The sequence below is a fragment of the Enhydra lutris genome, unplaced genomic scaffold, assembly GCF_002288905.1.
Source record: "Enhydra lutris kenyoni isolate GAN:26980312 unplaced genomic scaffold, ASM228890v2 scaffoldscaffold96, whole genome shotgun sequence".
Classification (NCBI taxonomy): Eukaryota; Metazoa; Chordata; class Mammalia; order Carnivora; family Mustelidae; genus Enhydra; species Enhydra lutris.
The window spans coordinates 4624398-4651456 of record NW_019154180.1 but is presented as its reverse complement, the minus strand read 5'-3'; the positions used below and the strand labels follow the sequence as shown (position 1 = coordinate 4651456).

Sequence of the window (27059 nt, the reverse complement as noted above, 5' to 3'; positions counted from 1 at the left end):
ATTCAACAAATAATTTATGGAATGCTTACTATGGACAAGGCAATATTCCAATTCCTGGGGATGCAGCACAAAATAAAACAAAATTTCTGTTTTCAGTGAGTTTACATTCTTGTAGTAGATACAGGCAATAAATGAATAAAGATATATTAAGTGGTGGTAAGTGCTAAGAAGAAAACTAGAGAGGCGTAAAGGAACAGAATAAAAGAGTGAGAGTGTGAGGCAAAACCTCACTGACAAGGCATTTTTCATAGAAACCTGAATGAAGAGCTCAGGCAAAACATGAAAGTACTGGATGGAAGAATATATTCAAAGCAGTGCCCACATCAAATGCGAAGGACCCAAGGCCAAAACATTCTTGGGATTTGTGAAGGACAGCAAAGAAGTCAATATAGCTAGAATACAGGACCAGAACAAGGGTTAGGCACTCATAGGACTTCCTTAAATTTTGTGTAGTGTGTTCCTCTTTTGCCTCACGGTAATCCTGGCCATGCTAAGGTGGAATGAGCAAGGAAAGAAAATAATCTGGGAAGCTGTTATAGATTTTGAGAAGAGTTACAACATTATCTCACTTATCATTTAACAGAAACCACTCTGGTTTTTCTGAGGGGATGGAATGTAGGGAGTACAGTAACAGAAGCAAGAAAACCTGTTAGGAGGCTATTAAGGTAATATAGGTGAGAGATAATGTGAGCTTTGATGGGGTAGTGGAGTGGAGGTCATGAAAGGGGGTTAGAGAAACAAAAGACTCAAGGATGGACATAACAACTAGAATAATGGAGTAGTCACATAAATGGACAGTGGTATAGAAAAAGGTTTGGAAAGAAAGGATAGGAAGACTTTAGGAATGAAGACTTTAGGCTTTTTTTGGTTTTTTGGTTTTGTTTTGTTTTTTTGCACCAAACACCTTTGCATTTTTTTAAGCAAATGACAAAGATCCAGTGTACCAGCTTTACTTTTTTAAACCTAAGCTTAATGTTACATATTTAAACAGTTTTAAAACTTACTAAATTGTCAGCATTCACAACTGGAAAAGCATCCTCAATTTATGTTAAATGAAAAATCTCTTACCATTAATGCGTTAATATCTCTTGCTATTAAATACTGACAAAAATTGAAATTATTTTTGTGGAAGATTCATCTTGGCAATGTTAACTTCACAAAAGATTGACTCTATTTGACTCACATTTGAAACACGATGGAAAAGCAGGCCCATCCTGGTGTTAGTGTAACATGGCCACCTTGGATTATATTTAATAAAAAAAGCAAGGTGCATACAGAGATTTACAACACTTTTAAAGACAAAAACAAAAACAAACAAACAAAAAAACCAACAAAAACAAAATACAAAATCTCCCCAAATAATGGTCCCATTATGTATCCCCAACAATAAACTCAAAAGCCTATGACAAATAGGGCTCCAATGTGTATAAATACTCTAGGTTAGGTACAGTTATGATGAAAGTTGAGTTCATTTGAAATCTTCCCAAAAAAATGTTCCCATTAATCCTCAGTGGTGCTGTTAATCTCAACAGGTAACATTTCTGTTACATGTGTGCATTGACTTTTTTTTTAAGATTTTTATTTATTTGACAGAGATCACAAGTAGGCAGAGAGGCAGGCAGAGAGAGGGGGGGAATCAGGCTCCCCGCTGAGCAGAGAGCCCAATGCCGGGCTGGATCCCAGAACCCTGGGATCATGACCTGAGCTGAAAGCAGAGGCTTTAACCCACTGAGCCACCCAGGGGCCCCCTTCCCCACCTTTTTTTTTAAAGATTTTATTTATGCATTGACTTTTTAAATTAAGTTCAATTAGCAAACATATAATACATCTTTAGTTTTTGATGTAGTGTTCAATGATTCATTAGTTACATATAACAGTCAGTGCTCTTCACCACAGGTGCCCTCCATAATACCCAACACCCATCCTCCCACCCCCTCCCCTCTGTAACCCTTAGACATGTGTGCATTGAGTTTCTTGTTATCCAATTATAGCAGCTGCTCCTTACCACCTACCATTAAGGACTTAGCTGTTTTCTTCAACTTCAATAATTCTCTTTGTAGTGATTTTTCTGCCATTAACCATTTAGTGATATACATTTGAAGTTGCCCATCCCACCACCACCAAATGCCATGGAAAAGAATGAAGTGAGGTCATGACCTGGTGACCAGAAGGAAGTAAATTCTGTATCAAAAGAAGAAAACCTTCTCCAGAAGACAGAAATCCACTGAAGGCAGAGAAAAATAACTAACCCTGGTCCCTGGCTCCTGCTTCCACCGGGGAACTCTTTGACTCCCAAAAAAGTCCTCAAATGGGTCTTTGAAGAAGTCTAATGAAAAGAGACCCCTTCCACCAAAAAATTCCCTGAAGATGTCATCTAAGTTACAGAATGTGAAGCCAAACTCAGATTGTCAAAATGAGCTCCACTTTCACCTTTATCATTTAATCCTTCTTTTTTTTTAAGATTTTATTTATTTATTTGACAGACAGAGATCACAAGTAGGCAGAGAGAGGAGGAAGCAGGCGCCCTGCTAAGCAGAGAGCCTGATGTGGGGCTCAATCCCAGGACCCTGGGGTCATGACCTGAGCCAAAGGCAGAGGCTTAACCCACTGAGCCACCCAGGTGCCCCCCATTTAATCCTTCTTTGCTGTATTTGTGTTAGATGTCCCATTTTTTAGCATCTCATAACACTTCATATGCCTCAGCCACTTGTTTGAATTTTCCCTATGCTGCTTCTTTATTCTCAGGGTTTTTATCTGTTGGAGTGAGTCCAAGGACAGGCAGCCAGCAGGACTGGTGGAAGCTCCTCACACACTTTCCTTCCTCTCCTCAAGACTTTAGTTTTAAATATGTGAAACTTCAGATGTCTGTTAACATTCAAGTGAATATGCAAGTTGACTATATACATCTGGATTTGAAAGAAGTCCAGGCTGGAGAAATAAATTTTGGAGATGTGTCAAGACAGAAATATTGTATAAAATAATAAGACTGGATAACATTACCTAAGATATGAGTATAGAAAAAAGAAAATGTCTGAGATCCAAACTCAAACCTTAATATTTGAAATTATCTTCCTACCATTAACAATGAAAAAGCTGGACAAATATATATGCAATGACAGTTTTCAGACTTTGGAAAACAAAAGCAAAGGATTGTGATCTCTAAAACAAGGAAAACAAAGTGGGCATTATTATTATTATTATTATTATTAATTATTTTGTGCTTGGAGACACCTTCTGGACATTGGTGCTGGGAGAATACCAGATACAACACATCAGTCTGAGTTGACAGGACAGAGAATTGAGTTTGAGGATGCTTGGGAGGTGCTAGACCTTTGGGGATTGAAAACTGAGGAGGGGAGAATTAGTCAGGAAAATCCCTCCAGAAATGTACATAGGGGCCTTCATAAGTCTTTGGTTAAACATCAATCCACACATGTATATGAAGAAACCCCAACACAAATCTCAAATAACAACTACCCAGAGCTCACACAGAACTGAGAGCTATGTGAATTCTGACCAACCAGAGTAAAAATACCTCTGATAAATGTTGGACATTCAGTAGAAACCCCTAAAAAGAGTCATACTTTACTAAATTAGCCATAAAGAAAAGGCTATATAGACTTTCTCTAGCAGAATGTAAAAAAAATAAATCTCAAGAAATCACCTTGATACAAAAGTTTATAAAATTTTAACACTCTTTAAAAAAGACAACAAAGTCCATTGTTCAAAAATGTTAATTCTCATAGTCTAATAACCAATGAAAAATTATCAGCCATGCAAATGTTACTCCTACCAGGAGGAAAATTGTAGAATAGAAATAATCACAGAGATGTTAGAGATAATGTAATCAGTAGCCAAATACCTTAAACAAGTATGATAAATATTATAATATGCTCACTAATTTAAAGAAAAACATGCATACATGGAGCCTGAGTGGCTCAGTTGGTTAAGTGTCTGCCTTTGGCTCCTGTCATGATCCTTCTGCCCCTCCTCCCTTTCGTTCTCTAAATCTGTTTCTCTCTTTCTCTCTCTCTCAAATAAATAAAAATCTAAAAAAAAAAGGAAAACATAGATGAATCTCAAATATATTATGTCAAGTTAAAGAAGCTAGACTTAAAAGTCTACATGCTGTATGATTCTGTTTATAAGACATTCATGAAACTCTTAACTACAGAGACAGAAATCAAACCAGTGGTTGCCAGGGTCTGGGGTTGCAGACCAGAGTTATCTACAAAGGATTTGCATGAATGAATTTTAGGGGTATCCTGATTATGTGGTGGTTGTACAGTTTGATGCATTTGTCAAAACTCAAAGAATTGTACATCAAAAAGTATAAATTGTAGCTTTATAGATTAAAAATAAATTTTAACTGTTTAGAAATAATAATGTATTTTGGAATTATAGTCTATGAAAACAATAATGTTAATGTTGAGAGGAGGATAATGGAGTTTGTTGCTGTAAAGTTCCTACCCTGAACCTGAAAGTGTAATGTATTTGAAGGCAGACTGATAAGTCAAAGATGTATATTGTCAACCTTAGGGTAAATGGTCAAAAAAAAATTAAGCTAATAAACCAATGAAGGAAATAAACTGCAAAACAATTTAAAAAAAAACCTCTCAACACAAAAGAAGGGAAAAAAGACAAAAAGGGATAAATAATTGATAGAACAAATTGAAAACAAAGAGCGAAAAAGTAGAATTACATCAACCACATTATTACATTATATGCAAATGTCCTGAAAATTATAATTTAAAAAATTGTTACAATAAAATACCATTATATATGCTTATATGAGAAACTATATGACCCTACAAGAAAACAACCTTAAATATAAAGCCATAGGTTAAGAGAATGGAGAAAAATATGCCATGCAAACATTATACAAAAGAAAGATTGAGTAGCTATATTAATATCAGATGAAGTAGCCTTCAAAATGAGACAAAATATCTGGGATGAGTAGGATACCACATAATGATAAAGGAGTAAATTCTGCAAGAAGACATAAGTGTTCATTGATGGACTAATAGATAATGAAAATTTATATCTATATCTATCCATCTATGTATGAATATTAGTCACCCTTAGTCATCCTTAAAAAAGAAATTTTGCCATCTGTGACAACATTGATGAATCTGGAGGTCTTTATGCTAAGTAAAATAAGCCAGACACAGAAAGACAAACATTGCCTGATCTCATAGGTAGAATATAAAAAAGTCATACTCATATAAATGGGTAGTAGAATGGTAATTACCAGGTGCTGGTAGGTGGGAGAAATGGAGAGTTTGATGGGTACAAAATTTCAGTTATGTGGTATGAATAAGTTCTAGAGATCTAATGTATAACACTGTGAGTAAGTTAATACTATATCGTATACTTGAAATTGCTGAGACTAGATCTCAAGGGCTCCCACAACACACACACACACACACACACACACACATAAACAATGTGAAGTCACCAGTCAGAATGGCTAAAATTAACAAGTCAGGAAGTGACAGATGTTGGTGAGGATGTGGAAAAATCGGAACCCTCCTGCACTGTTGGTGGGAATGCAAACTGGTGCAGTTACTCTGGAAAACAGCATGGAGGTTCTGCAAAAAGTTAAAAATAGAACTACCCTATGACCCAGTGATCACACTACTAGGTATTTACCCAAAGGATACAAACATAGTGATTTGAAGAGGCACGTGCTCCCCAGGGTATAGCAGCAATATCCACAATAGCCAAACTATGGAAAAAGCCCCGATACCCATCGACAGATGAATGGATAAAGAATATGTGGTATATTTATAGAATGTAATATTACTTGGCCATGAAAAAGAATGAAATCTTGCCATTTGCAATGATGAGATGGAACCAGAGGATATTATGCTAAGCAAACTAAGTCAGTCAGAGAAAGACAAATATATAGTTTCACTCATATGTGGAATTTAAGAAACAAAAGAGATGAACATAGGGGAAGGGGAGGAAAAATAAGATGAAAACAGAGAAGGAGACACACCATGAGAGACTCTTAACTCTAGGAAACAAACTGAGGTTACCGGAGGAGAGGTGGGTGGGGCAGGGGGTAACTCAGTAATGGGCATTGAGGAGGGCACTTGATGTAATGAGCACTAGATGTTATATGCAAATGATGAATCACTAAATCACCTCTGATTACATGTTATTTAAATTGAATTTAAATAAAAAACAAAACCTAGGTGAAGTGATGGATAGGTTAATTAGCTTGACTGTGGTACTAATCTCACAATATGTGCATATATCAAAACACTACATTGTCTACATTCAATTATGCAATTTTTATTTTATCAATTGTACCTCAATAAATCTAGAAAAATATCTTGTGAACTGTATTGCCTTATACAAATCACTTAACTTTCCGAAGTTTCAGTTTCCATATCTGTTGTCAATATTGATAAAAAAATCTATATCATAAAGTTGCTATGAAGATTAAATTTTACACTTGAAACATAAAGGATTCTCAACAAATGGTATTTATTATTTTTTTATTGTAGTTGTTTCCAAACATACATTTGTAGAAATATCTTAAAGAGGCCTGGTAAACCTGCCTTTGTTAATCATTGGAACTCCTACCAGTAGAAATCTCTTTCTTTTCTCTAATTATAAAAGCCATCACTTTAAAGGAAAAATTCTATTAGAGTTCTGCATTCCTCTGGTGTATACTTTCTGCCAGAGAAAGATCATACACCCATACAATTTCAACCAACACTTTTTATGAGGAGAACTCAAATTGTCATCTCTCTGGAGTATAGGCTGCATTGTGAATGAAGCGAAGTCATATAGAGAAGAATAAACAGCAACCACTAGAAAGTGTTGAAGGGGAAGCAGTGTAATTTCAGAGTGTTAGTTCCAGAAGTGGAGAAATAAAATAGAGGTTCCAAGGGGCAAGGGAAGAGTTTTGGGAGAGAACACAGTAGAATAATACACAAAGCAATGTGTAGCACACAGGCACATTTGTCAAATATTTCTTGATGTTGATGAAGAGTGCCTCTATGATTTCACTCATATGTGAAGTTTAAGAAACAAAATAAATGATCATGGGGGAAAAAAGAGAGATGCCAACCAAGAAACAGACTTAAATACAGAGAACACACTGTTGGTTTCCAGAAGGGAGATGGGTAGGGAGATGGGTGAAATAGGTGATGGATATTGAGGAGGGCACCTATGATGGGCAGTGAGTGTTTTACGGAATTGTTGAATCACTACATTGTACACGAGAATTTAATATTACACTGTATATTAACCAACTGAAATGAAAATGAAAACTTAAAATAAGAATGTGCAATATTTCTGAAAATGTATGCAAAGAAAGAGATTGAAAAAGAAGAACCAATAGAATATCCAAATAAAGAGTATTTATAGGGTCATATTTGCTCTTTACTTCAGCCAGAATATGGTTACTGTGATTATGCTCAAGCCAACAGAGTCTGAGGTTTTATTCTCTGGAGATGTTTCTGAATTGCAGCATACAAGGCACACACCCTCACCAAACCTAGCTCTAAACATAATCGTAACCCAAACCATAACCATAACCATAACCATAACCACTAACCCCTAACCCCTAAACCTAGCCCTACTATAACTCTAACCCTAAACTTATCTCTCTGCAGAGTCTCTCAACTATAGGATAATAAGCACATATCATCACCCTGGCCCCAAACCTAACCCTAACCTGTATTTTAGCCCCAAACCAAACTCTAATCTTGAATCCAAGAGGGGGAAAAAAAAAGATTTGGCACTCTGGCCCCAAACCTAACCCTAACCTGTATTTTAGCCCCAAAGCAAACTCTAATCTTGAATCCGAGAGGGGGAAAAAAAAAGATTTGGCACATATGCAAAGGAATACTACTCATCCATAAAAAAGAATGAAATCTTGCCATGTGCAATGACATGGATGGTGCTAGAAATCATAATTCTAAATGAAAACCTAATCCTAACCCTAACTCTAATCCTAAATTTATCTCTGTAGAGTGGTATCTGAACTGCAGGATAATAGGCATATAGCCTCACAGTGGCCAAAACCATAACCCAAACCATTATTCTGGCCCTAAACTGAACCCTAATCCTAAATTTGAAGGAAAAAAATTTGGTATGTATGTACAATGGAATATTACTCAGCCACAAAAAAAGAGTGAAATCTTGCCATTTGCAACAACATGGATGGAGCTAGAGAATATTATTCTAAGTTAAATAAGTCAGTCAGAGAAAGATAAATACCATATGATTTCACTCACATGTGGAATTTAAAAAACAAGACCCATGAACAAATGGAAGAAAATAAAAGGAACAGAGAGGCCAACCAAGAAACAGACTCTTAACCTTAGAGAACACATTGATGGTTACCAAAGGGAGGTGGCGGGTGATGAGTTACACAGGTGATGGGGACTAAGGAGGGCACTTGTTGTGGTGAGTACCGGGTGTTGTATGGAAGTGTTCAATCACTAAGTTGTCCGCCAGAAACTAATATTACACTGTATGTTAACTAACTGGAATTCAAATAAAAACTTTAAGAAATAAAAAATAACCATATAAAATTTTTAAAAAAAGAAAGTCTGCTCCAGCTTAACGCCCATGATATCTGTTTATTTATTCATTCAACAATAAAATATAATAATGAGGTAGAAAGATATCCTATGTGGGGAAAATGAAGCAAAATGAGGATAGAATGGTGAGTAATGCTGATTTAGGATGGTCAGGGAAGGCCTTGAGAAATTGAGATTTGAGTGGACTCCTGATTTAAGTGAGGGACTGGACCATGTAGATATCAGGAGAAAAGCATGTATGTAGGGCTTTATAACCATGATGGAAATTATGAATCTGATTGTAAGATAATGGGAAGATCATTGAAGGATTTTATGCAGGAGAAAAACAAGATCCAGGCTTCAGTTTTAGAACAATTACTCTGGTTTCTCTGTGGAGATTAGACTCTGGGGGAGGGGTCAAGAGTAGAATCAAGGAGCTCCTGCAGTTATCAATGGAGGAGATAAGGGTGGATGAAACCAGGTAGTTACAGTGATAATGGAGAGAAGTATTTTATTTTGAGTGTAGAGCTAACAGGATTTGTTGGCCAACTGATATGAGAAAAAGGTAGGAGTCAAAGATACCTCCAAAATGGTTGGCTTGAGTCATTGGAAGAATGGAGTCATAATTTCCTGAGATGGGGGAAACAGAGAGGAGCAATTTTCAAGAGTATAGAAATCATTTATCACTGAAATATGTTGTTTTATATTACTATTAAACTTTTAAGTGGAGATTTTAAGAAAACAGTCTGGAATTCAGAGGAAAGGTTGGGGCTAGAGATAAACATTTGGGAGTTGTGAGTATATAAAAATGGTTCTTAAATGCAGGATACTTGATGAGATCATCAAGAAAGTGAGTATAGATAGAGAAAAGAAGATTAAGAACTGAAATTTTTGGCACTCTAATATTTGTAGTTTAGGGACACCTGGGTGGCTCAGTCGGTTAAGCTGCTGCCTTCGGCTCAGGTCATGATCCTAGGGTCCCGGGATCAAGTCCCGCATCAGGCTCCTTGCTCAGGGGAGAGCCTGCTTCTCTCTCTGCCTCTACCTGCCACTTTGCCTGCTTGTCCTCTCTCTCTCTGATAAATAAATAAAATCTTTAAAAATATATTTATAGTTTAGAAGATGAAGAAGAACCATAAAAGGATTTGGAAAAGGAGAGATCACTGAGGCAGGAAGAGGACTAGGAGAGTATCATGTGCGGGATGGCAAGTAAAGAATATATTTCAGAAAGGAGGGTGTGTTGAAAATCTTTAATGCCCCACGTCACATGCTCCTGGACCACATCTTTTTCGGACACTGCTGTAGCAGCTGTATGCAGGGGCAATTTGATGCTACCTCATTCAGCTGTTTCTTAAACTATTTCTTCCTGCCTTGGGGCTTCTGTGCTATCACCAGGTAGAACACCTGCAGGAGCCTGCTCAGTGATTCTAGTTCATGAACAAACCTGCAAGTGCCAGTGAGTTAATACTCTCTCAGATTACCCTTGGTCAATGGAAGATAAAATATGATGGATAAACACCCATCTCTTTTATGTCTGGTGGAAAATTCTAAAGCATATCTATACAGTTTCAAAGGTAGTCCTCAGTGGGAATAATCCACAGTTGCCCACATTAGTAAACAAATTAATAACATATCTTTGAATTGATGTTACCTCCTTTCCTGATTCATTCTTCTCAGTCGCCTTTCCTGTTTCCTGAGTCAGCTCCTCAAATAAACTAACTGCATGCAAGTCCTTATCTCAGGCTCTGCTTGGCTTTTTGGGGAATGTAAGTTAGGATAGAGGGCATGATCAGCTGGGACAAGAGCTACTAACAAGTAAGATGAAGACTGAGAATTTACCATTGGATTTAGGAAGGTAGAATCATTCGTGACATCAATAAAAGCCATTTCAGTGGAGGGCTGGTTCAAAAAGGCTGGCTGGAGAAGTTTCAGGAGAGAATGTCTCTATTTTCTCAATGATACGTGCCTAGGTCTTAGACAGAGTGGAGGTATGAAGGAGATAGTGGTATTGGATGTGTGATGAGAGAAGTATGAGATAGCCTTTTTGAAATGTGGAAAAGAAACTGAAGAGAGAAATAAAGTAGAAATGTCTGGTGGTACTGAGGGCTCACTTCAAGTTTATGGTTGTGTATTTTTCTCCAAACACATTCCTCTGTTTAGATGAAAATGTGGGACAAGTGGTTTTATTGAACTTAGGTTTAGATTTTTTTTAAAGCCAGTGTGCTAGGGAGAAAAAAGGTCAAAGGTGTCATGATGGACTAGGGAATGCAAGCTGGGTAAGAAAGTCTTTAAAAATGGGGGCAGGGGAGGTCAATTTTGGATGGTGTTTGAGGATAATAGGAGCAATGGGCCAACACTGAAATTACCAAGAACTCTTTTCATAGAGTGATTTTATCAGAGTTAGCTAATTAAGCATACTATTACATATTACAACCAAGTTATGTCTGGATAAATTCTCAGAATATAAGAGGACACTTATATACTTAAATATTCTGGGAAACAGGTATCAACTGAGACTGTCCCAGGCAAATGAGAACATCCTATGACTTTATTCATACAGCCATTTTTATTGATACAGAAAAGAAGTAGATTATAGTAGTTAAGAGCACAAAATATTTAGAATCATGGTTTCTAGGTTCAAAACCAAGCACAGAAAGCCTAAGTAACCTACCAAAGGTGCCTAACACATAGTGGAATGACCTATAATTCTTTGGATGAAATTCATCAAAGTTGGCTTCTCTCATCTCATACTGTCTTGTATGTTATTACATTTCTCTTCTGATTCTAAATTCAGTGTTGCTTCTGTACTTTAGCTTATGCTCTAGTCCTTTATGGAGTAATTACCCTTTATTCATTCTCCTCAGGTCCAATCTCCATTCTGTTTATTTCAAGTTCTTTTGAAAGAGATTTCAATGCTCCTACTATTAATGCACAACCAAATTTGACCATTACTTTAGAACTAGAGACAGTCTGATTTCTTATTCTGTCCACATGCTATTTTATGCAGCTCATTCTAGGTTCTTGTGTTAATTGTTGTTAGGCAAAGTACAAGCACTTCATCAGCAGTGTAGCTATTAGCAAGGAGCTTTCTGCATTATATTTGCTAGGATATCATAGACCCCTGAAACATGGCTTCTAACAACCCACATTTTCCTAAGCATAAGTCACCATGTCTTAATTACCTGAAAGGTAACCCCTGCCTGAGGCAGGTCTTGATTATAAGCTCTCATAACTATACTTTTAGGCATCTTGATTCCTTCAAATTCCTTGTGTCTCTGCCTCCCCCCCTAAAAAGGAGGTATTTCAAGATGAAATGATGATATATATACTAAGTAGATTTTTAAAAAGATTTTTAAATTATATTTGAAAGAGAGAGAGAACAGAGGGAGAGAGAGAAGCAGGCTCCCTGCCTAGCAGGAATCCTGATGTGGGACTTGATCCCAGCACCCTGAATTCATGACCAGAGCAGAAGACAGACGTTTAACCAACTGAGCCACCCAGGTGTCCCTACTAATTAGATTTTTAAAACTAGTTTGTAATGTGACATATAGAAATACCTACTTTAATCATGGCTTCTTTTTAATTTATTAGTATGGCTGAAATAAAAGGATAAAGGAGTGCTTTGTTAAATAAATATATTTTTGTATTAAAAATAACTTTCAAATAAATACTTAAAAATCATTGGCAAAAATGAAAGATGAATTAGGAATGTGCATTATACTTTCAAAATAAGGAAGACACAAGAGGTCCATTTTATAAATGGTACAGAATTCCATTTTTACCAAATAAACAAGTAGCCAGATGTATGACTCCTAGGGGAATAGAAGGGGCCTCTTCTGGAAATCCCTAATACCTGGGGTGGATAAGACAGGAATGGGTCTAGAACTCTGTGCTGGGGCCCTGGAATTCAGAAAATGTGTTCCTTGTGGTTAATTCTCTGTCAATCTGGGGATACTAGACCTCCAAATAATCTACTTCCTCAGATCAGCCAAATCAGGAAACGTCTTCCCTCCTGTCTTGCTTCTTTAGCAGTAGCTCCTCCTAACTGCAAGCCCTCCCCTTGCCTTTCCATGCATCTGTCTGCCTTTCAGAAGAGACAGGTTTTTGTTTTTTTTTAAAACCCTTCCCTCCAACCCCTAACTGTCCTCAGGAATAGAAACCCTGGGCTAGTTCAGTCCTAAGGCCATGTTGTAGTTGACTGACTATAAGAAGTGCAGATATCTCACTACTTTTATATATTTTTTTTAAATTCCAATTGCAGTAAGGGAAAGAGAAAGAAAAGAATGAACTCTCTCATCAACTCTGAGTTTCTTGTCACTGACACCAAGTTAGGTTTAAAGGTACACACAACCCACACAAGAGTCCTTCTTGATATATCTTATTAGGTAGGTACAATACCCAATACCCAAACAATTGACTGATTAAAATAGGAAACAACTTGTTTTATAGACTCAGCTTCGCATATGTGTTGTATATTAATTCCCTCAAGTATAACATTCTTCCATATTTGCGCAGGACCTTGTATATTAGAAATTTGTCTGTTTAATGACTCTCACAAAATCTCTAGGATTTATTATCTTCATTTTCCAAATGAGGAAAGCAAAGGTCCAGAAAGCACAAGATAGAAAGAGAAGCAGTATAGTATGAAGATAAGGCCTCTGGCCTAAGAGTCAGCAGACTTGGGTTTTCATAACTCCTAACTTTCTTTCTAACTCACTGTGTGGTTATAATTAAGTCACTTCCCCTCTCTGAGTTTCAGTATCTGCATTTGTAGAATGAAGTGATTAGGCTTTCTCAACACTGTTTGCATATTATAATCACCCAGGAGCTTTTAAAAAAATCCTTTCTTCAGCCCTACCTCCACAGATTTTTATTTAATTGGTCTCAGGGTACTATGATTTCCACAATACCATATTGACTTAGAAGAAGCCAATCCCGGGAAAGCCACAAATCCAGTCTAGTATTTCTGAAGGAAAGAAACCTCCTCGTTTAGTGTAAGATCCAGGTACTCTGGTACAAGTCCTAGAAGGGAGTTTGAAAGGCTGAGAGTGTTAATGGGCATACTCTTAACTTAAAACCTCTAGGGGAGAGCTCAAGCTCCATCCACATCTCTCTCTCTCTCTCTCTCTCTCTCTCTGTCTCTCTCTCTCTCACACACACACACACATGCACACATGCATAGACACAGAGAATCATTCCAGCAGATGTGCTATAGGAGCTTGAAAAAGAAAGAAGAGAGATGATAAATAAAAGTCAAGGACAAAAAGGAGTTCAAGAGACTGGTGAAATGGAGTTTTAGGTGAGAGAAACAAACTGATCATAGAGCTTTTTTTTCTTTCATATGGCTCGTTTTCTTAATCTTTAAAAAAAATGTCTCAACCCATGTTTAGTATTACTCCTCACTACAGTTTCTTTCTTTACTTTAATATAGCTCATGTATTAATATAGCTGGAGACTTCTACTTGGAAGGCCTTCACTCCCATTGAGAAATGTCCCTTTCTTAGAGTAAAATTGTTACCAACTAATCTCTGATATAAAAATTAGTATTCTTTTCCTTGTATTTCCTTTTTAATTTTTTGTTTGATTATTCTGTTTTGTTTTTGTCATCAGAGTGGTAAGAATTTGAAGGTAAGATTAAAGTGTGGACCTAAGAGAAGAGGGCCAATTGAGTCGTTCAGTGTCCCTTTAGTTTAAGCATTAGAACATATGTTCAAAATGAACCTTCAGAATACTTGTATAGTTCATTTCATCTTGTCACAGTAGGAAAACATACGGGTGACTTGAGGTTAAAACCCTATATTAATAAACCTAGGGTGTTTGCCCAAGTGACTGTCTCTGTTTTCTTTCCTTAGTAACCTGCATCAGCGGTGTTTGTTAGTTCCTAAAGGACTTGGGGGCTTCCAGGTCCTTATCATCTTTGGCTTTTACCATCAGAGACATGACAATTATATGGTATAGTCAAAAGAATTGCCTGAATAGTTGGAGAATGACAACTTGTGGGTCAAGATTACTACTTTTCTAGGAGACTGGCCAGTAAATGCATTTGGGAGCAACATACATAACTTTGTGATTGTGATGATATCAAGATCTCTAAATAATGAGTGGTGTCATTCCCAAGATGCTTTTCCTTGAGGGCCATGTGTCTTGTCATTCTGGCCTTTGAAAGCAGCAACACTGGTAGAGTGTTGATCAATTTGAGGGTCAAGATAAGGATGTGGGCCTAGATTAGGATAAAGGGACAAAGGATTTTAGTCTTATCAAACCTTAGGCCAGAGGTTCAAAAGGGTACTAATGACCACATGCTAAATCATCAGAGTAAAAGGCTAATTGAGGATTTAGAGGTTGAGAATTTTAGCTACATTTATAACTAATAAAATGCCTAGTGGATAAATACAAAGTTTTTATCTGAGCAACTGTAAGTTTGGAATTGGCATTTAAAAAGATAAGAAATGCTGCAAAAGTCAGGTTTGAGGAGAGAAAGATTAAGAGCTTCATTTGAACATGTTATGTTCGAAATTCCTACCAGATATCAGAGTAGAGATGTGAAATAGGCAGTTGGATATGAGTGGGGAGTTCAAGAAAGTAGTCCAGGCTGGAGATAGAATTTTGAAAGTCATCATGTAAATGGTACCCAAAGAGTATATTTCAAAGACCAATCGCTGGGTTACTTGAATATGAAGAAGTGAAGAAAGTGAGGGAGTCCAGCAGAGAATACAGAGGAGGAGCAGAGAGTGAAGTAGGAGGAAAACCAGAAGAATGTCGTATCCTGGAAGCCAGGTGATAAAATGAGCAACTCTGTCAAATGGTGCTAGTAACTCAGGTAAAGTAGAGTTTTGCTGTATTGTTTGTAGAGATAGCATGATTCCATTATGTACCTGGAATACTTCTTCAGAATTTTCCTATGCTTATCCTTTCTTACATGAAAAAAAGCAAAAATTAAATCAGTGGAATGCATTCAATGCTTTTATGACATTGTCCATAGATATGAAACCATACCAATGGGATGTTTTTATTAACTAGATGCTTTGACTTCATGTAAGAATGGTCTATAGGGCACAGGGAACTATTGTTTATAAGAATAAATGATAGTGTAGCACTTAAACTGTGTCTATGTGATATCATCATAATTAGTGGCTGAAATTATACTGAACAATGGTCATCAGTGGATTGCTTACATTTGAATCAGAAGAATGCACTCAGTATAATCAATGAATTTAAATGTTAACAGTTCCAACTAATCTCAAATTCTAAAAATAGTTTTAGTTCTACTTTCTGCAGAAATAAATCAAATAGTTTTCCTGGCCCTATAAAGAAAATGTCACACTCTTAAAAACTCTTACCTTCTCCTGCACGAGTGAAAATATTTCTCTAGTAGCTCGGCACTGTAAACTGTCTGAGAAGTGGCAACTGGCTGCAAACATGTTTTCAAAGGAAGTAGTGGAGAAGTTTCTAATGCCGCCATCTTGGGAGACAAGACAGCTAATATACGATATCTGTTAACTATTGCTTCACTGCTAACATAGGAGCCCATTTGTCTCAACTCTTAGGCTGCAGAGGAACTGGTGTTGGGTAAAGGACTATTCACTGTTTGAGGCTTGTTTTATACCAGAAGGGTATACATTATGTTCCAGACTTCTATAGCTAACTTTGGAGCCTGGACTTTGGATTCAGACAGTCTAGGTTCAAATATTAGCTCCTTCACTGACAAGCTTTGTTACTGTTGGCAAGTCAATTAACTTCCCTGTGCTTCAGTTTTCTCATATGTAACATGGCAGTTGTAATTATACCTACATCTTAAAGTTAGTGTGAGAATGAAATGAACTCATATAGGCAATGCGTTTATAATAATGCTTAGCACATAGTAAGCACTATAGAAATGTTCACTATATTTATTATACCCATTGTGATGAGGGAAGATGGGCTGGAATCAAAGGAAAACTCTTGACTAAGCCCTGTGAAATAAATATATCAAGGAACAAATATGTGGAAAGTAGTAGAATTAGGGGGTAACAGATGACTTAACTGCAAAAAAATGCTAAGCAGGAAACATCCTCTAAATATTCCTGCTTATATAGTACATGACACAAGGTAAAAAAATAATGAAAACAGACACTTTCTTCAGGATTTAGACTTCTTTTATATATATTTTAAATATACATGTGCAATACATTAAAATATATAGAGATGTGTGAATATATATATTTACACACACACACACACACACACACATATATATATATATACACACATACATATATGTGTATACATATATATATATAAAATTTCACAGAAGGGTACATATGCACACTCACACGTCTGTACACATACCCCAAAAGGACCCATCTATACGTAAACCAGATGCAGCCCGTATCAGGCCAACTTGGACACAAGGCAAAGCCCTGACTCAGCAGCAGATTGCACATTGCAATTGCATTTGAGTAACCCTTCAGTTTCTTCTACCAAGTGTAAGGCCATTTAGAAATACACTGAGAAGAGCTCTTCTGGGTGTATGGCAGAGCCCAGGGCCCCTCTGGCAGTGCACAATTTGCCTGAGTAAGGACTGCAGGATTGGGATATCAAGGAGCTATGAAGGAGGAGGGACTTGTGTTGTTTTGGGCCCTGAAACTAATAAGCAAACATCCATAGAATAACTTTAGCTCCAGGAACAATGCACTAGTGTCATAGAACCCTTATATATCTCAGCTCTAAGCAAATTTCAGGCATAAGCGGGGAGAAGGGTATGTTGCTACTCATCACCATCCAGCTGGATCCAGCCAGAGAACTGGGCACAGCTTTTAGGAATAGATAAGTCAAAGTTCAACCAGGCAGACTCGTTAAGATTTTTAAAAGTTACTTAAAATGGAAGGATCTGAAAGCAACTTAAGAGGTTACAGGTATTGGTTTGGGTTTATAATGTTCCAAGAAGCCAAACCTTATATATGGCACCATTTGCAGCAATATCATTAACATTATTAATAATCATCATAACATATTTATATATACAAAAATAGAGCAAAGCAATTCTAGAAGAGGAGGCGAAAGTGAAAGCATGGGGCTGTGTCAGTACACTTCAGGAAGATTCAGAACCAACACAAAGTGAGTGGCACATATTTCTATAGCATATAGCCAACAAAGGGATGTGGATGTTCCCTTCTTCCCCCCGTGTATGACTATACATTTCTCCCAACTCGCCGCTCTGCAGTACACATCCATGCACACTTTAAAAGAGATGATCTATAAAGTTTGAGTCTGGAAGTCTTAAACTAAGTTGGAGCACCTTGATTTCAAGCAAGTGCCCTCAATCTCTGAATTCCTTAGTGAATTTTGGATTCACTTACAGAGGGAAACTGGATCTAATTCTTGTGTCTTTAGGTGCCTGCCATCCCCAGTGCAACCTTTTCCCATTGAAGTGGATTCACAACACAGGCTCTTGGTATATTTTTAAAAGAGAAGTCAGTTCTCTGCTTTATATGTCATTCATCTCAGTTTTCCAGCTGCTGAAATTTAGGTTCTCAGGCAATTGCCATCGCAGACAAAGCCAGGAGCGAGCACGACATGTGCAGCAAAAAGTAGGCGAAGATACAGCTTGGTTAGGGATTCCTTGTTTTTGTTTTTGTTTTTGTTTTGTTTTCCACACTGGAGCTTCTACAGGTGACAGAGTCAAAGGTGATGTCCACTGGGGGCAGCCTCAACACCTGATAGTTAATTAGCTACCCACCATGCACTGCATAAAGACCACCACACTAACTTGGCGTGGTTCCAGAAAAATTGAATGACAATGGCTTTCTGTCACTGTTAATAGAGTCCTAAGAGAAAAGTCCCATGACCTAATGTGATGTAGAGTACAGAATACTGAACTAGAAGTCAGAAGACTTTTTTTCCAGTCTCACCCTGCTATGAACTCAGTGTGTGGCCTTGGGAAAAATCCCTTCCTATCTCCAGGCCTCAGTTTTCCCATCTGCAAAATAAGGGCATTGAACTAGATTAACAGTTAAGATTCCTTCCAGCTCTAAAGTTTTATGACTTTTTATGTCCGTAATTAAGGCCTGAGCCATGCAGTCTCAGGGCAGTTAGCTTCTAAGAGAGAACAGACCTCTGTAATATCCCTTGCTTTGTTCATTTAGCTATAAAGCACGTCTGCCTTTGGCACTTGGGTCAGACATACAAAGTTATGAGCATCCTGATTTACTATCCTACTCTGCATGCTAGTGGAATCTGTCAGTACTATAAGTTGATTATTGGGAAAGGGAGTAAAACTCCAGCCCATTAAACCAGGAAATGTAAGATTAATTTTTGCCTTGTGTGTTCACAAACAGGTGAGTGTGGTTATGAGTGCACACACACACATGTCAGGATATAGACTATTGCTAGTGATCAGTTCATTACAGTAATCCATTTCCCTTAATAAAATTTAGTAAATAGTATAGCATAGCAAAGTTTGGCGTCAAAGGAAACACCTATGGAAAAACAGCACTTTTGGACGTAGTTGAGAAAGGACAGGTAGAGAGAGACAAAAATAGATCAAACAAGACGGAGAATGGGTCAGTCTGAAAGAGAGAGAGGAAAGGAATAGAAGGAAGGGAGGGAGAAAGAAATGGAATGACAACTAAGAATCAGGCTGGAATGAAGGGGGAAGGAACAAAGAACAAGAGGAAAGAGGGAGAAGACGGAAGAAGGGAAGGGCAGTAAACAGGGAGAAGGGGTTGGATTCCCTGGAATATCGAACACTGTTCCACATGCACCCCTGAAAACCATCTTAGAAGAGAGTTTCCAAAGGCACTGTGGACAGTGGAGGGATGCTCAGAGCCTGCATCAAGAGGCATTATGTTGGGGAGCCCCTAACCCTCCACGTTGGTGGCTCTGTCAGTCCTCCGTGTCCGAATCTCATGCCTATGTATCACCTGAATTTGCCAGGATAGCCACATGGCTAAAATGGCCAGGTGTAAGAAGGTTGAAGAGAAGTGGAATAGATACTGTGAGAAAGAACAAGGCATCCTGCGCCAGGATGTACTCGGCCATTCCCTGACACTGCGGGAGCAAAACTGGTGAGGCCCTAACTTTGGCTGCTTTACTCCTTCTCCCCCTCTCCAGAGATGAGGCCTGCACTTTCCTAATGGGTGCGAGAAGGAGAAAGCTCTGGCTCCGTGTTGTGGGAAGGTCATACGGACTTCTCCTGGGCCTTGGGGAATGGTGCACTACCAGAAGAGATTTTTCTGCACACAGTGTTGGTGTGCCTCTTACAGCGGCAGCCTGGTCGCCGGAGGCTGTCGTAGCCCTGCTGGCACAGACGGAGGCATCCACGGGTAGGCAGGTAGCAGCACAGGCAAGGGAGGAAGAGGGAGATGAGGCTCATGGCTGCCCAGCGGACGAAGCACGAGCTGGGCCCGCAGGAGCAGGGCTCGTCGGCGCAGTTGTCTTCGTCATCGGTGGAGCAGTGGTAGAAGAGGCCCTTAACGCAGCAGAGACAAGTGCCGTAGTCGAGGAGGCTCTCAGCAGAGCAAAGGCAACGCTGGTTGCACAGCCAACAGGAGGGGAGAGGACGAGCCGCTGTGCAGAGGACACATTTGCAGCGCCCACACTCCTCACAAATGAAGAGGTGCTCCCCGGAGTGGCCTGTGGAGTGCTCAGCTTCTCCCTTCAGAGCACTGTCGACCTTTGGGTGGGCCCCTGCTCCGGGCTGGGTTCGGATGATGGACTGGCCCGAAGGTGAGGGCGTGATGCTGGCCAAGAGCCTTTGGTCGGAGGCAGTGGTGCTCTGGGACATGGAGCTGGCAATGCTGGATTGGCTCAGATGCTGAGGCAAGGGTTGCAGTTGGTGGCACTGGCTGAGACTGCGGGGAAGAGCAGGAGGCATGGCGGCCAGGGACCAGTCGGACTTGTGAGTGTGCACTGCAAGGGAGGGGCTGGAGAGGGCCTGCTTACGGGGGGCCGGGGGCCGCTCCACATAATCATTGCTAGCGTGAGTAGAGCGCAGCTGCTCAATCGGGAGGATCTGTTGGAAGTCGTCTGTCACGGCGGCATCCATTTTCCTTTGATTCTTGACTTCTGAGTGGTTTGGGGTCAGAGTGGCACTTGTGGTGATAAATAGCCCTTCTAGTTACATGGACCTTAGGGCACATCAGAAAATCCTAGGAGAGAGGAGACAGACACAATACATGAGAAGACACAGGAGGACCACTTTGCAGGGAACTACCAAAGCTCAGGCCCTAACTCTACCACGACCTTCAATCACTTTAGGGTTAGGGTTAGGGTTAGGGTTACACCTCTGTTCTGTAGTTGACCTCACCGACTTCTGTACAGGCAAATCTGCTCAACGCATCCGGACTATAAAGCTCTCTGGGAGCAAAGCTCACATCATTGATTCCTTTTGTATTTCGTCACACGACCAGGGTCACAGGAGCAGCTAGACCATTCAGATGTGTGCTAATGGAGAAATCTAGGCCCTGAGCCTCTGAATTCTAATAAAACTGGAAGCTAATTTCAAATGCAAAGGCTACATCCTGTAGTAATGCTAATGTAAAACAAAAAGAAAAATCCTCAAAAGTCTTCCATGAGAAGTTGCATGTGTATATGTATGAGACATTTATACACATGTACATATATATGTTTTTGATTGATGGGATCTAGGTATACATATTCTCCTTTCAGTAAAATTTCTGATAAGCATAAGTGACTACAAGCAGGCAGGATGCAGTAACGGCAGTGATATGGCAGAGAAACCGAGAGCGAAAATCAGGCTATTTGTAGAATAACAGGAAAAAACCACCCCACGGTGTATGGAAGCCAAGACTAATCACCCTGCAGTTCTCCTCACCTTTAGTCTGCTTTAACTCCTTGAGGAGATAACCCTTTCTAAGCGGTAGTGCAGCTCCAGAATCAAACACTAGGGATGGGAGAACAATGTAAGATGATCCCTGAATTATTTGAAATGTCACCTGTAACAGTACCTATTTATTTATTTATTTATTTATTTATTTTAAAGATTTTATTTATTTGACAGAGATCACAAGCAGGCACAGAGGAAGGCAGAAAAAGAGGGGGAAGCAGGCTCCCTGCAGAGCAGAGAGCCCGATGCGATGCGGGGCTCCATCCCAGGACCCTGGGATCATGACCTGAGCTGAAGGCAGAGGCTTTAACCCACTGAGCCACTCAGACGCCCCTAACAGTACCTATTTAAACCAAGTTGAATATCTAGAAAGCACCTACTTGTGTCTCCACGGTACCACAATCAGGAAGAGTTGGGTGGTCATTCCCTGAAGGATTTGATGGAGCTTAAAACTGATAATGGTGACTATGAGGAAAATATGGTACAAACAGTAGATCACTGTACCACACCTGGAAGACTGACTGGCCAAAAAGGTATACACAAGAAAACCTAAGCACAAATCCAAGAGTCATCCTGGAGGCATTAGGACCTAGGAAACACTAGCATGAATAAAGCATATATTTGAAATCCATCATATTTCAGGCCTCCTCAAAATAGATCGATTACTCACACTACTGTATGGAATGCAAAGCTTGAATGAGTAATAGAAATGAACAAGTGAAAGAGGATAGTGCTTGATTAGGTTTCCATAAGCAAGCAAACATGACACCGAAATGTGCCCAGAGCTCAATAACAGGAAAGAGAAGGGTGCAGCTCACAAAGGACTCAGTGGCTAATAATATGACTAGCCTCATTGCCTTTTGAGGCTATATCCCCATGTAAACCTGTTTAGTTGAATTTACATCTGTTCGTTTTTTAAAAGATTTAATTTGGTTAAAAATAACTTTTCTGGCACATCACAGAAAAGAACCAGTCTGACTATAATTTCACTTTTTAGCTAGTTGTTTTGGTGTTATTTAATGAAGCACAGGGGAATGCAAATAAACACTATGGACATTCTAGCACTCAAATATCTATGAAACTTTTGTCAAATCACTTGCTTTGTTTGGGCCTCAATTTTACTATCTATATAATTATAGGGGTAAACTAGGTGATTTTGAAGGACTCTGCCCCATTATGGTCTTTAGTTCTATAACTACACAATTTGACAAAAATTTCTCTTCATCTACACCTTCTATATCTTCAATCCTTGAGGGTAAATTAAGGAACATGCCCTTTTTCATTTCAGCATTCAAAAGCAAAATTTATGTCTCTTTTTTAAAAAAATATTTTATTTATTTATTTGACAGAGAGAGAGAGAGAGAGAGCAAGAGAGGGAACACAAGCAGGGGGAGGGGCAGAAGGAAAAGCAGGCTTCCCACTGAGCAGGAAGCCTGATATGTGGGGTTCAATCCCAGGACCCTGGGATCATGATCTGAGCTGAAGGCAGCCGCTTAAAAACTAAGCCACTCTGGCACCCCATGTCTTTTTAATTTACTTGGACTCACAGCCCCCTGAAACCTTCTATATCTACCTTTACTGAACTTAGTTGAGATTCATGGAATCTCATGGAATTCATGGAAAGGAAAAAGTAGTTTTCATTGGAACACCTAAATAAACAAAGACACGGGACATCTGGGTGGCTCAGTTAGTTAAGGGTCTGCCTTTGGCTCAGGTCAGGATCCCAGGGAGCCCCGCAAGAGCCCCCCACGGGGGCTCCTTGCTAAGTGGGGAGCCTGCTTCTCCTCTGCCTGCCACTCCCCCTGCTTATGCTCAATCTCTCTGACAAATAAATAAGTAAAATCTTAAAAAAAATAAACAAAGACACATTGTTCAGCTCACTTGAAGAGTATGGCATGTGGAAACTTTGCATCAGGAAGAGTCTTTTGGCAAATTTATAAGAAATAGTAGATTTATTGCACATTGATTAGATAAAGAATGCATGGGGCCCTTTGTGTCCTTTATAAGAACAGTAACAAACACACTGGAAGCATTTTAGACTCATTGATTTCCCAAAGGAAATTAGACTCAAAACATATTGGAAATTCTAAGAATCAATAACTCAAAGGAAGGCGTACAAGGTCTCAAAGTTACAAAAGATAATCCTCTGGGATTCCAAAGATATCACTAGGTATCTCAGGGACATGCCCAGAAGGTTGAAAAGCTAAGCTTGGAGGAATCTAGGTCATAATAGAAATGACTCAGAACCATGTTCAAAGGGGATCCTGTCTTGGCAGCAGAAGGGTATATGGTGCTTAAGTTGAGAAGGTGTATCTGGATATTGATTAGATTGCTGTAAGACTGAAAAGTTGCATTGCTGGTTGGATAATTAAAAGAAACTTTGGGCATTGGTCTGGGATGATGAGGTACTATCGCCTTGTTTACAAGAGGCTTAACAGAATGAACTCCTGCCCTACCAAATCTTTTATCAGAATGGACTGTGGAAAATCTGCAATATAGGCGGAAGGAGGACCTGGGCAAAATTAGAATAAAACAGGACTGAATGACAATAAAATGTTTGCTGATTTGATCCGGCTAACAGGAAGAACCCAAATAGATACCATAGGGGAGGGGGGACTGAGAAGCAAATAGGCAAGAGAGACTGTTACAGCACATAGATTAGATGAAAAACTATGACTGCATGCATGTTTATGATTCAGAAATCCTCCTGCTAAAGGGCAATTCATTGTGAGCAAAACCAGTTAAGAAACTGTGCTGTTGGTCAGTTCCATATTCTATTAAATGAGAGAGAGAATAAGCATATCACATATTATTAAATAGGAGCCAAGGTGATTACAAGTCTTGGCTGCACATTGGTGGGATCTAGTGATTTCTGTCACGTAGTGCCTCTGCAGTAATGAATGATGCATTGTAAACCCACTCCCATCTCAGTCCCTCTGGCCAGGTGCTCAGAGCTTTCTCAACAGTTTTCCTGTAGCCCTGAAATTTTCTGTTCAATCTAAACAGAAATTTCTTTTCTTATGCCAACTTAGGGACTAGAGAGCTAAACCTATTCAAGAAATTCTGTTTGTTAATGAAAGGAAAATGTATTTACTCCCTGGAACCCAAAATCTGCCATGTTGAAACCAAAGTTGAAAACTTCCCTAATCTAAAGTTCTACTATGCTAACAGCCTTAGACAGTTCTGATTTTTCTGGTAAATCCTTTCTGATACAATATGACTCAACCTCAATTTCAAAGAAGAGGAGGGCAGAGAAGGAGAGCTTGGCTCCTGTTTTATCCCACTCCCATGGGTTCAATGCTGTTTTGTACCTTACTGTGTAACAGCTCTGGGGTGTGTTACTTTTTTCTGTGCTCTGCTGTTACATACACTCCTTCTCAGAATAACTGAAAGCAAACATAGGGGGAATTTCTGCTATGGCTTTATATGTTTTCTTAGTTCTACTGTTCCAAAGTCTGCTCTCCAAAAATCCCTCTCTGTGCAAAAGCATTTGCATCTCTATCAAAGCACTTCCCCCTTACAAATACCAAGTTGTATATAGTTTACATTACTAACCTCTCAGCCACTGACTGGGCCTCCCTCCTACCACATACATCTTGCTGGAGCTGCCAGGTTCTCACCACATTTAACTCTTAACTTGTCACTTTGCTACCCTAGCTCTATTCATTACTTAATAGTTTCATTAAGACTCAAACTAGAGAGTCTAGCAGTTTAAAGACCTTGCATTTTTAAAGATGTAGGTGTTTTAGTGATGAGCAATACAGGGAAAATTGTAATATTGAATGAATTCACATACTTCTAATCCTGAAGAAAATGCTAGTTGTTCACTTAAGAAGTAGGGATTTTCTTTAAACCCCATAACCTTTTACAAGATACGTGAAATTTAAGTTCCAGTCTTAACTGCTTTGTTGTGTGACTGTGGGCAAACGAATTCTATCCCAAGCCTCAGTTTATCTGCAAAATGAGAGGCATGAAAAGGGGGCTTTTAAGGCCCCTTCTTGTTTTGATGCTCTACATTTTTTATACTGAGTTTGTTGGTTGTATTTCTCTGTCTCAAAAAGTCTTTCATGAAGAATTAGTCTCCTTCCTTCAAGTTTTTTCATTCCTCACTACCCAACTCCTCTACCCTGAGTAAAAACCTTCTAAATCCAAGTCACTCAGATCACTATCTAGATTGTTTCACAGCTAGAGAAACCTAAAAACAGAACACAAAGAAACCAAAATGCATAGAATAAAGTCTTAGTAAATGTTTATTTAGAGGTACAGGGAACAAGACTAATACTCCCTTATGGATAAAATGCTAGTCAGTACCTTATTGGTTATGTATATATGCAGCTGACTTGTTGGGAACATGATTTAACACCTGGTATATCCAAATTCATGTCATAGCACATTGTGTTACAATGAGGTTTTAATGTACCCAAAAAAGCAACAATAGTTTGCATTTCAAAATAGATTTTCTGTTTAAGAGTTGGAGGTCTGTTTTCTGTTCATCCAACTTGGTTTGCGGCACGCAGAGGTGAATGCTAATTATACTTGGCTAGAGGAATGGAAGGAGTGTAAAGCACTGTACTAGGTCCTATCAAATGCCTATTGGCTAACTGGACATGGTCACAGGTTCTCACTTTCAACAAAATTTCCCTATGCCACACGGAGACATGTGCACACACACCCAGGCATGGATCCAGAGATTTCTAAATCATTGCTCTGACTCAATGTAAGTAGGGGGTTATGCCGTGTCAGCTTGCGCCATTTCTACCCAGGGCAAGGTGATGTGATGAAATCTGAACGATGCACAGCCCAGACTTGTGAGCCAATAGCAGAGTAGCCCCACGCTGACAGGATGCCCGCTGGGCAGCCAGACTGGCCTCAGCACGGGCTCTCCCTACGTCCTCAGCTTGGGTGGTTAGGCTACGCTATAAGGGGCTTAGGCACGAACCAAAATGCATTTAAAGGTCAACAGGCTAAAAATTAAATTGACATTTGGCTACGAAAGGGTTATTTTGAAGTTCCATTTTGATTTACAAATTTCTAATACGGAAAATTTTTTGCAAAAGCTGATTCATTAAAATGTCATTTAAATGGTTTTCATTTTATTTTACCCATGCGTTTGCTCTTGTACGCGTGCACACACGCGCGCGCGCACACACACGAACGCGCGCGCGCGCGGACACACACACACACACACACACACACACACACACACACACACACAGGATGGCTGGAATGAATGGCAATATATGCATTGCACAGAAAGAATTCTAGGGTCTTTAAGAGCTAATCTCTATGGCTTACCTTGAGGAAAGGGTTTATCCATGCTGAGGAAAGCAGAAGAACTAATGCCCCATTTGGCTCAAAAGACCTCTTCTTCTCCTGAGTCTTTAGGTTTCTCCACCTCTCTTCGGAAAGTCTGAATGAAAACTCCTTCACTGGCAGTGGAGCCAGAAACAGATAGTTCTGTGTCGGTCTTTCTGACACAGCAGAGAAAACGAAGAAAAAAGAAAGAAAGAAAGAAAGAAAAAGAAAAAAAAAAAAAAAAACGGTGGTGTGGGGTGGGGGGTGGGGAGGAGAGTCAGACCTGTAGTGGCAGATACTTTGTATAGATTTTACATGGAGATCTCAATCTTGATGCACGTATTCCCCAAAGAAAGCTCAGCGGGGTAAGTTGTTCATCTCCTCCTCCTCTTTCT

General features: G+C 39.2%; 1 protein-coding gene and 1 pseudogene across 1 annotated transcript; both read right to left on the bottom strand.

Annotated features, from left to right (window-relative positions):
* Positions 1 to 2022: 2022 nt before the first annotated feature.
* LOC111139138 lies at positions 2023 to 19562 on the bottom strand (annotated as a pseudogene).
* Positions 19563 to 19701: 139 nt separating this feature from the next.
* Positions 19702 to 20568, bottom strand: LOC111139111 (sprouty RTK signaling antagonist 3). The gene has a single exon (XM_022491263.1). It carries the CDS (start codon positions 20566 to 20568, stop codon positions 19702 to 19704), a length of 867 nt encoding a protein of 288 aa, XP_022346971.1.
* Between the last annotated feature and the right edge of the window lie 6491 nt (positions 20569 to 27059).

Bases quoted from the DNA above. Each gene is read 5' to 3' on its own strand.
- LOC111139111 (XM_022491263.1), bottom strand. From the start codon at position 20,568: ATGGATGCCGCCGTGACAGACGACTTCCAACAGATCCTCCCGATTGAG.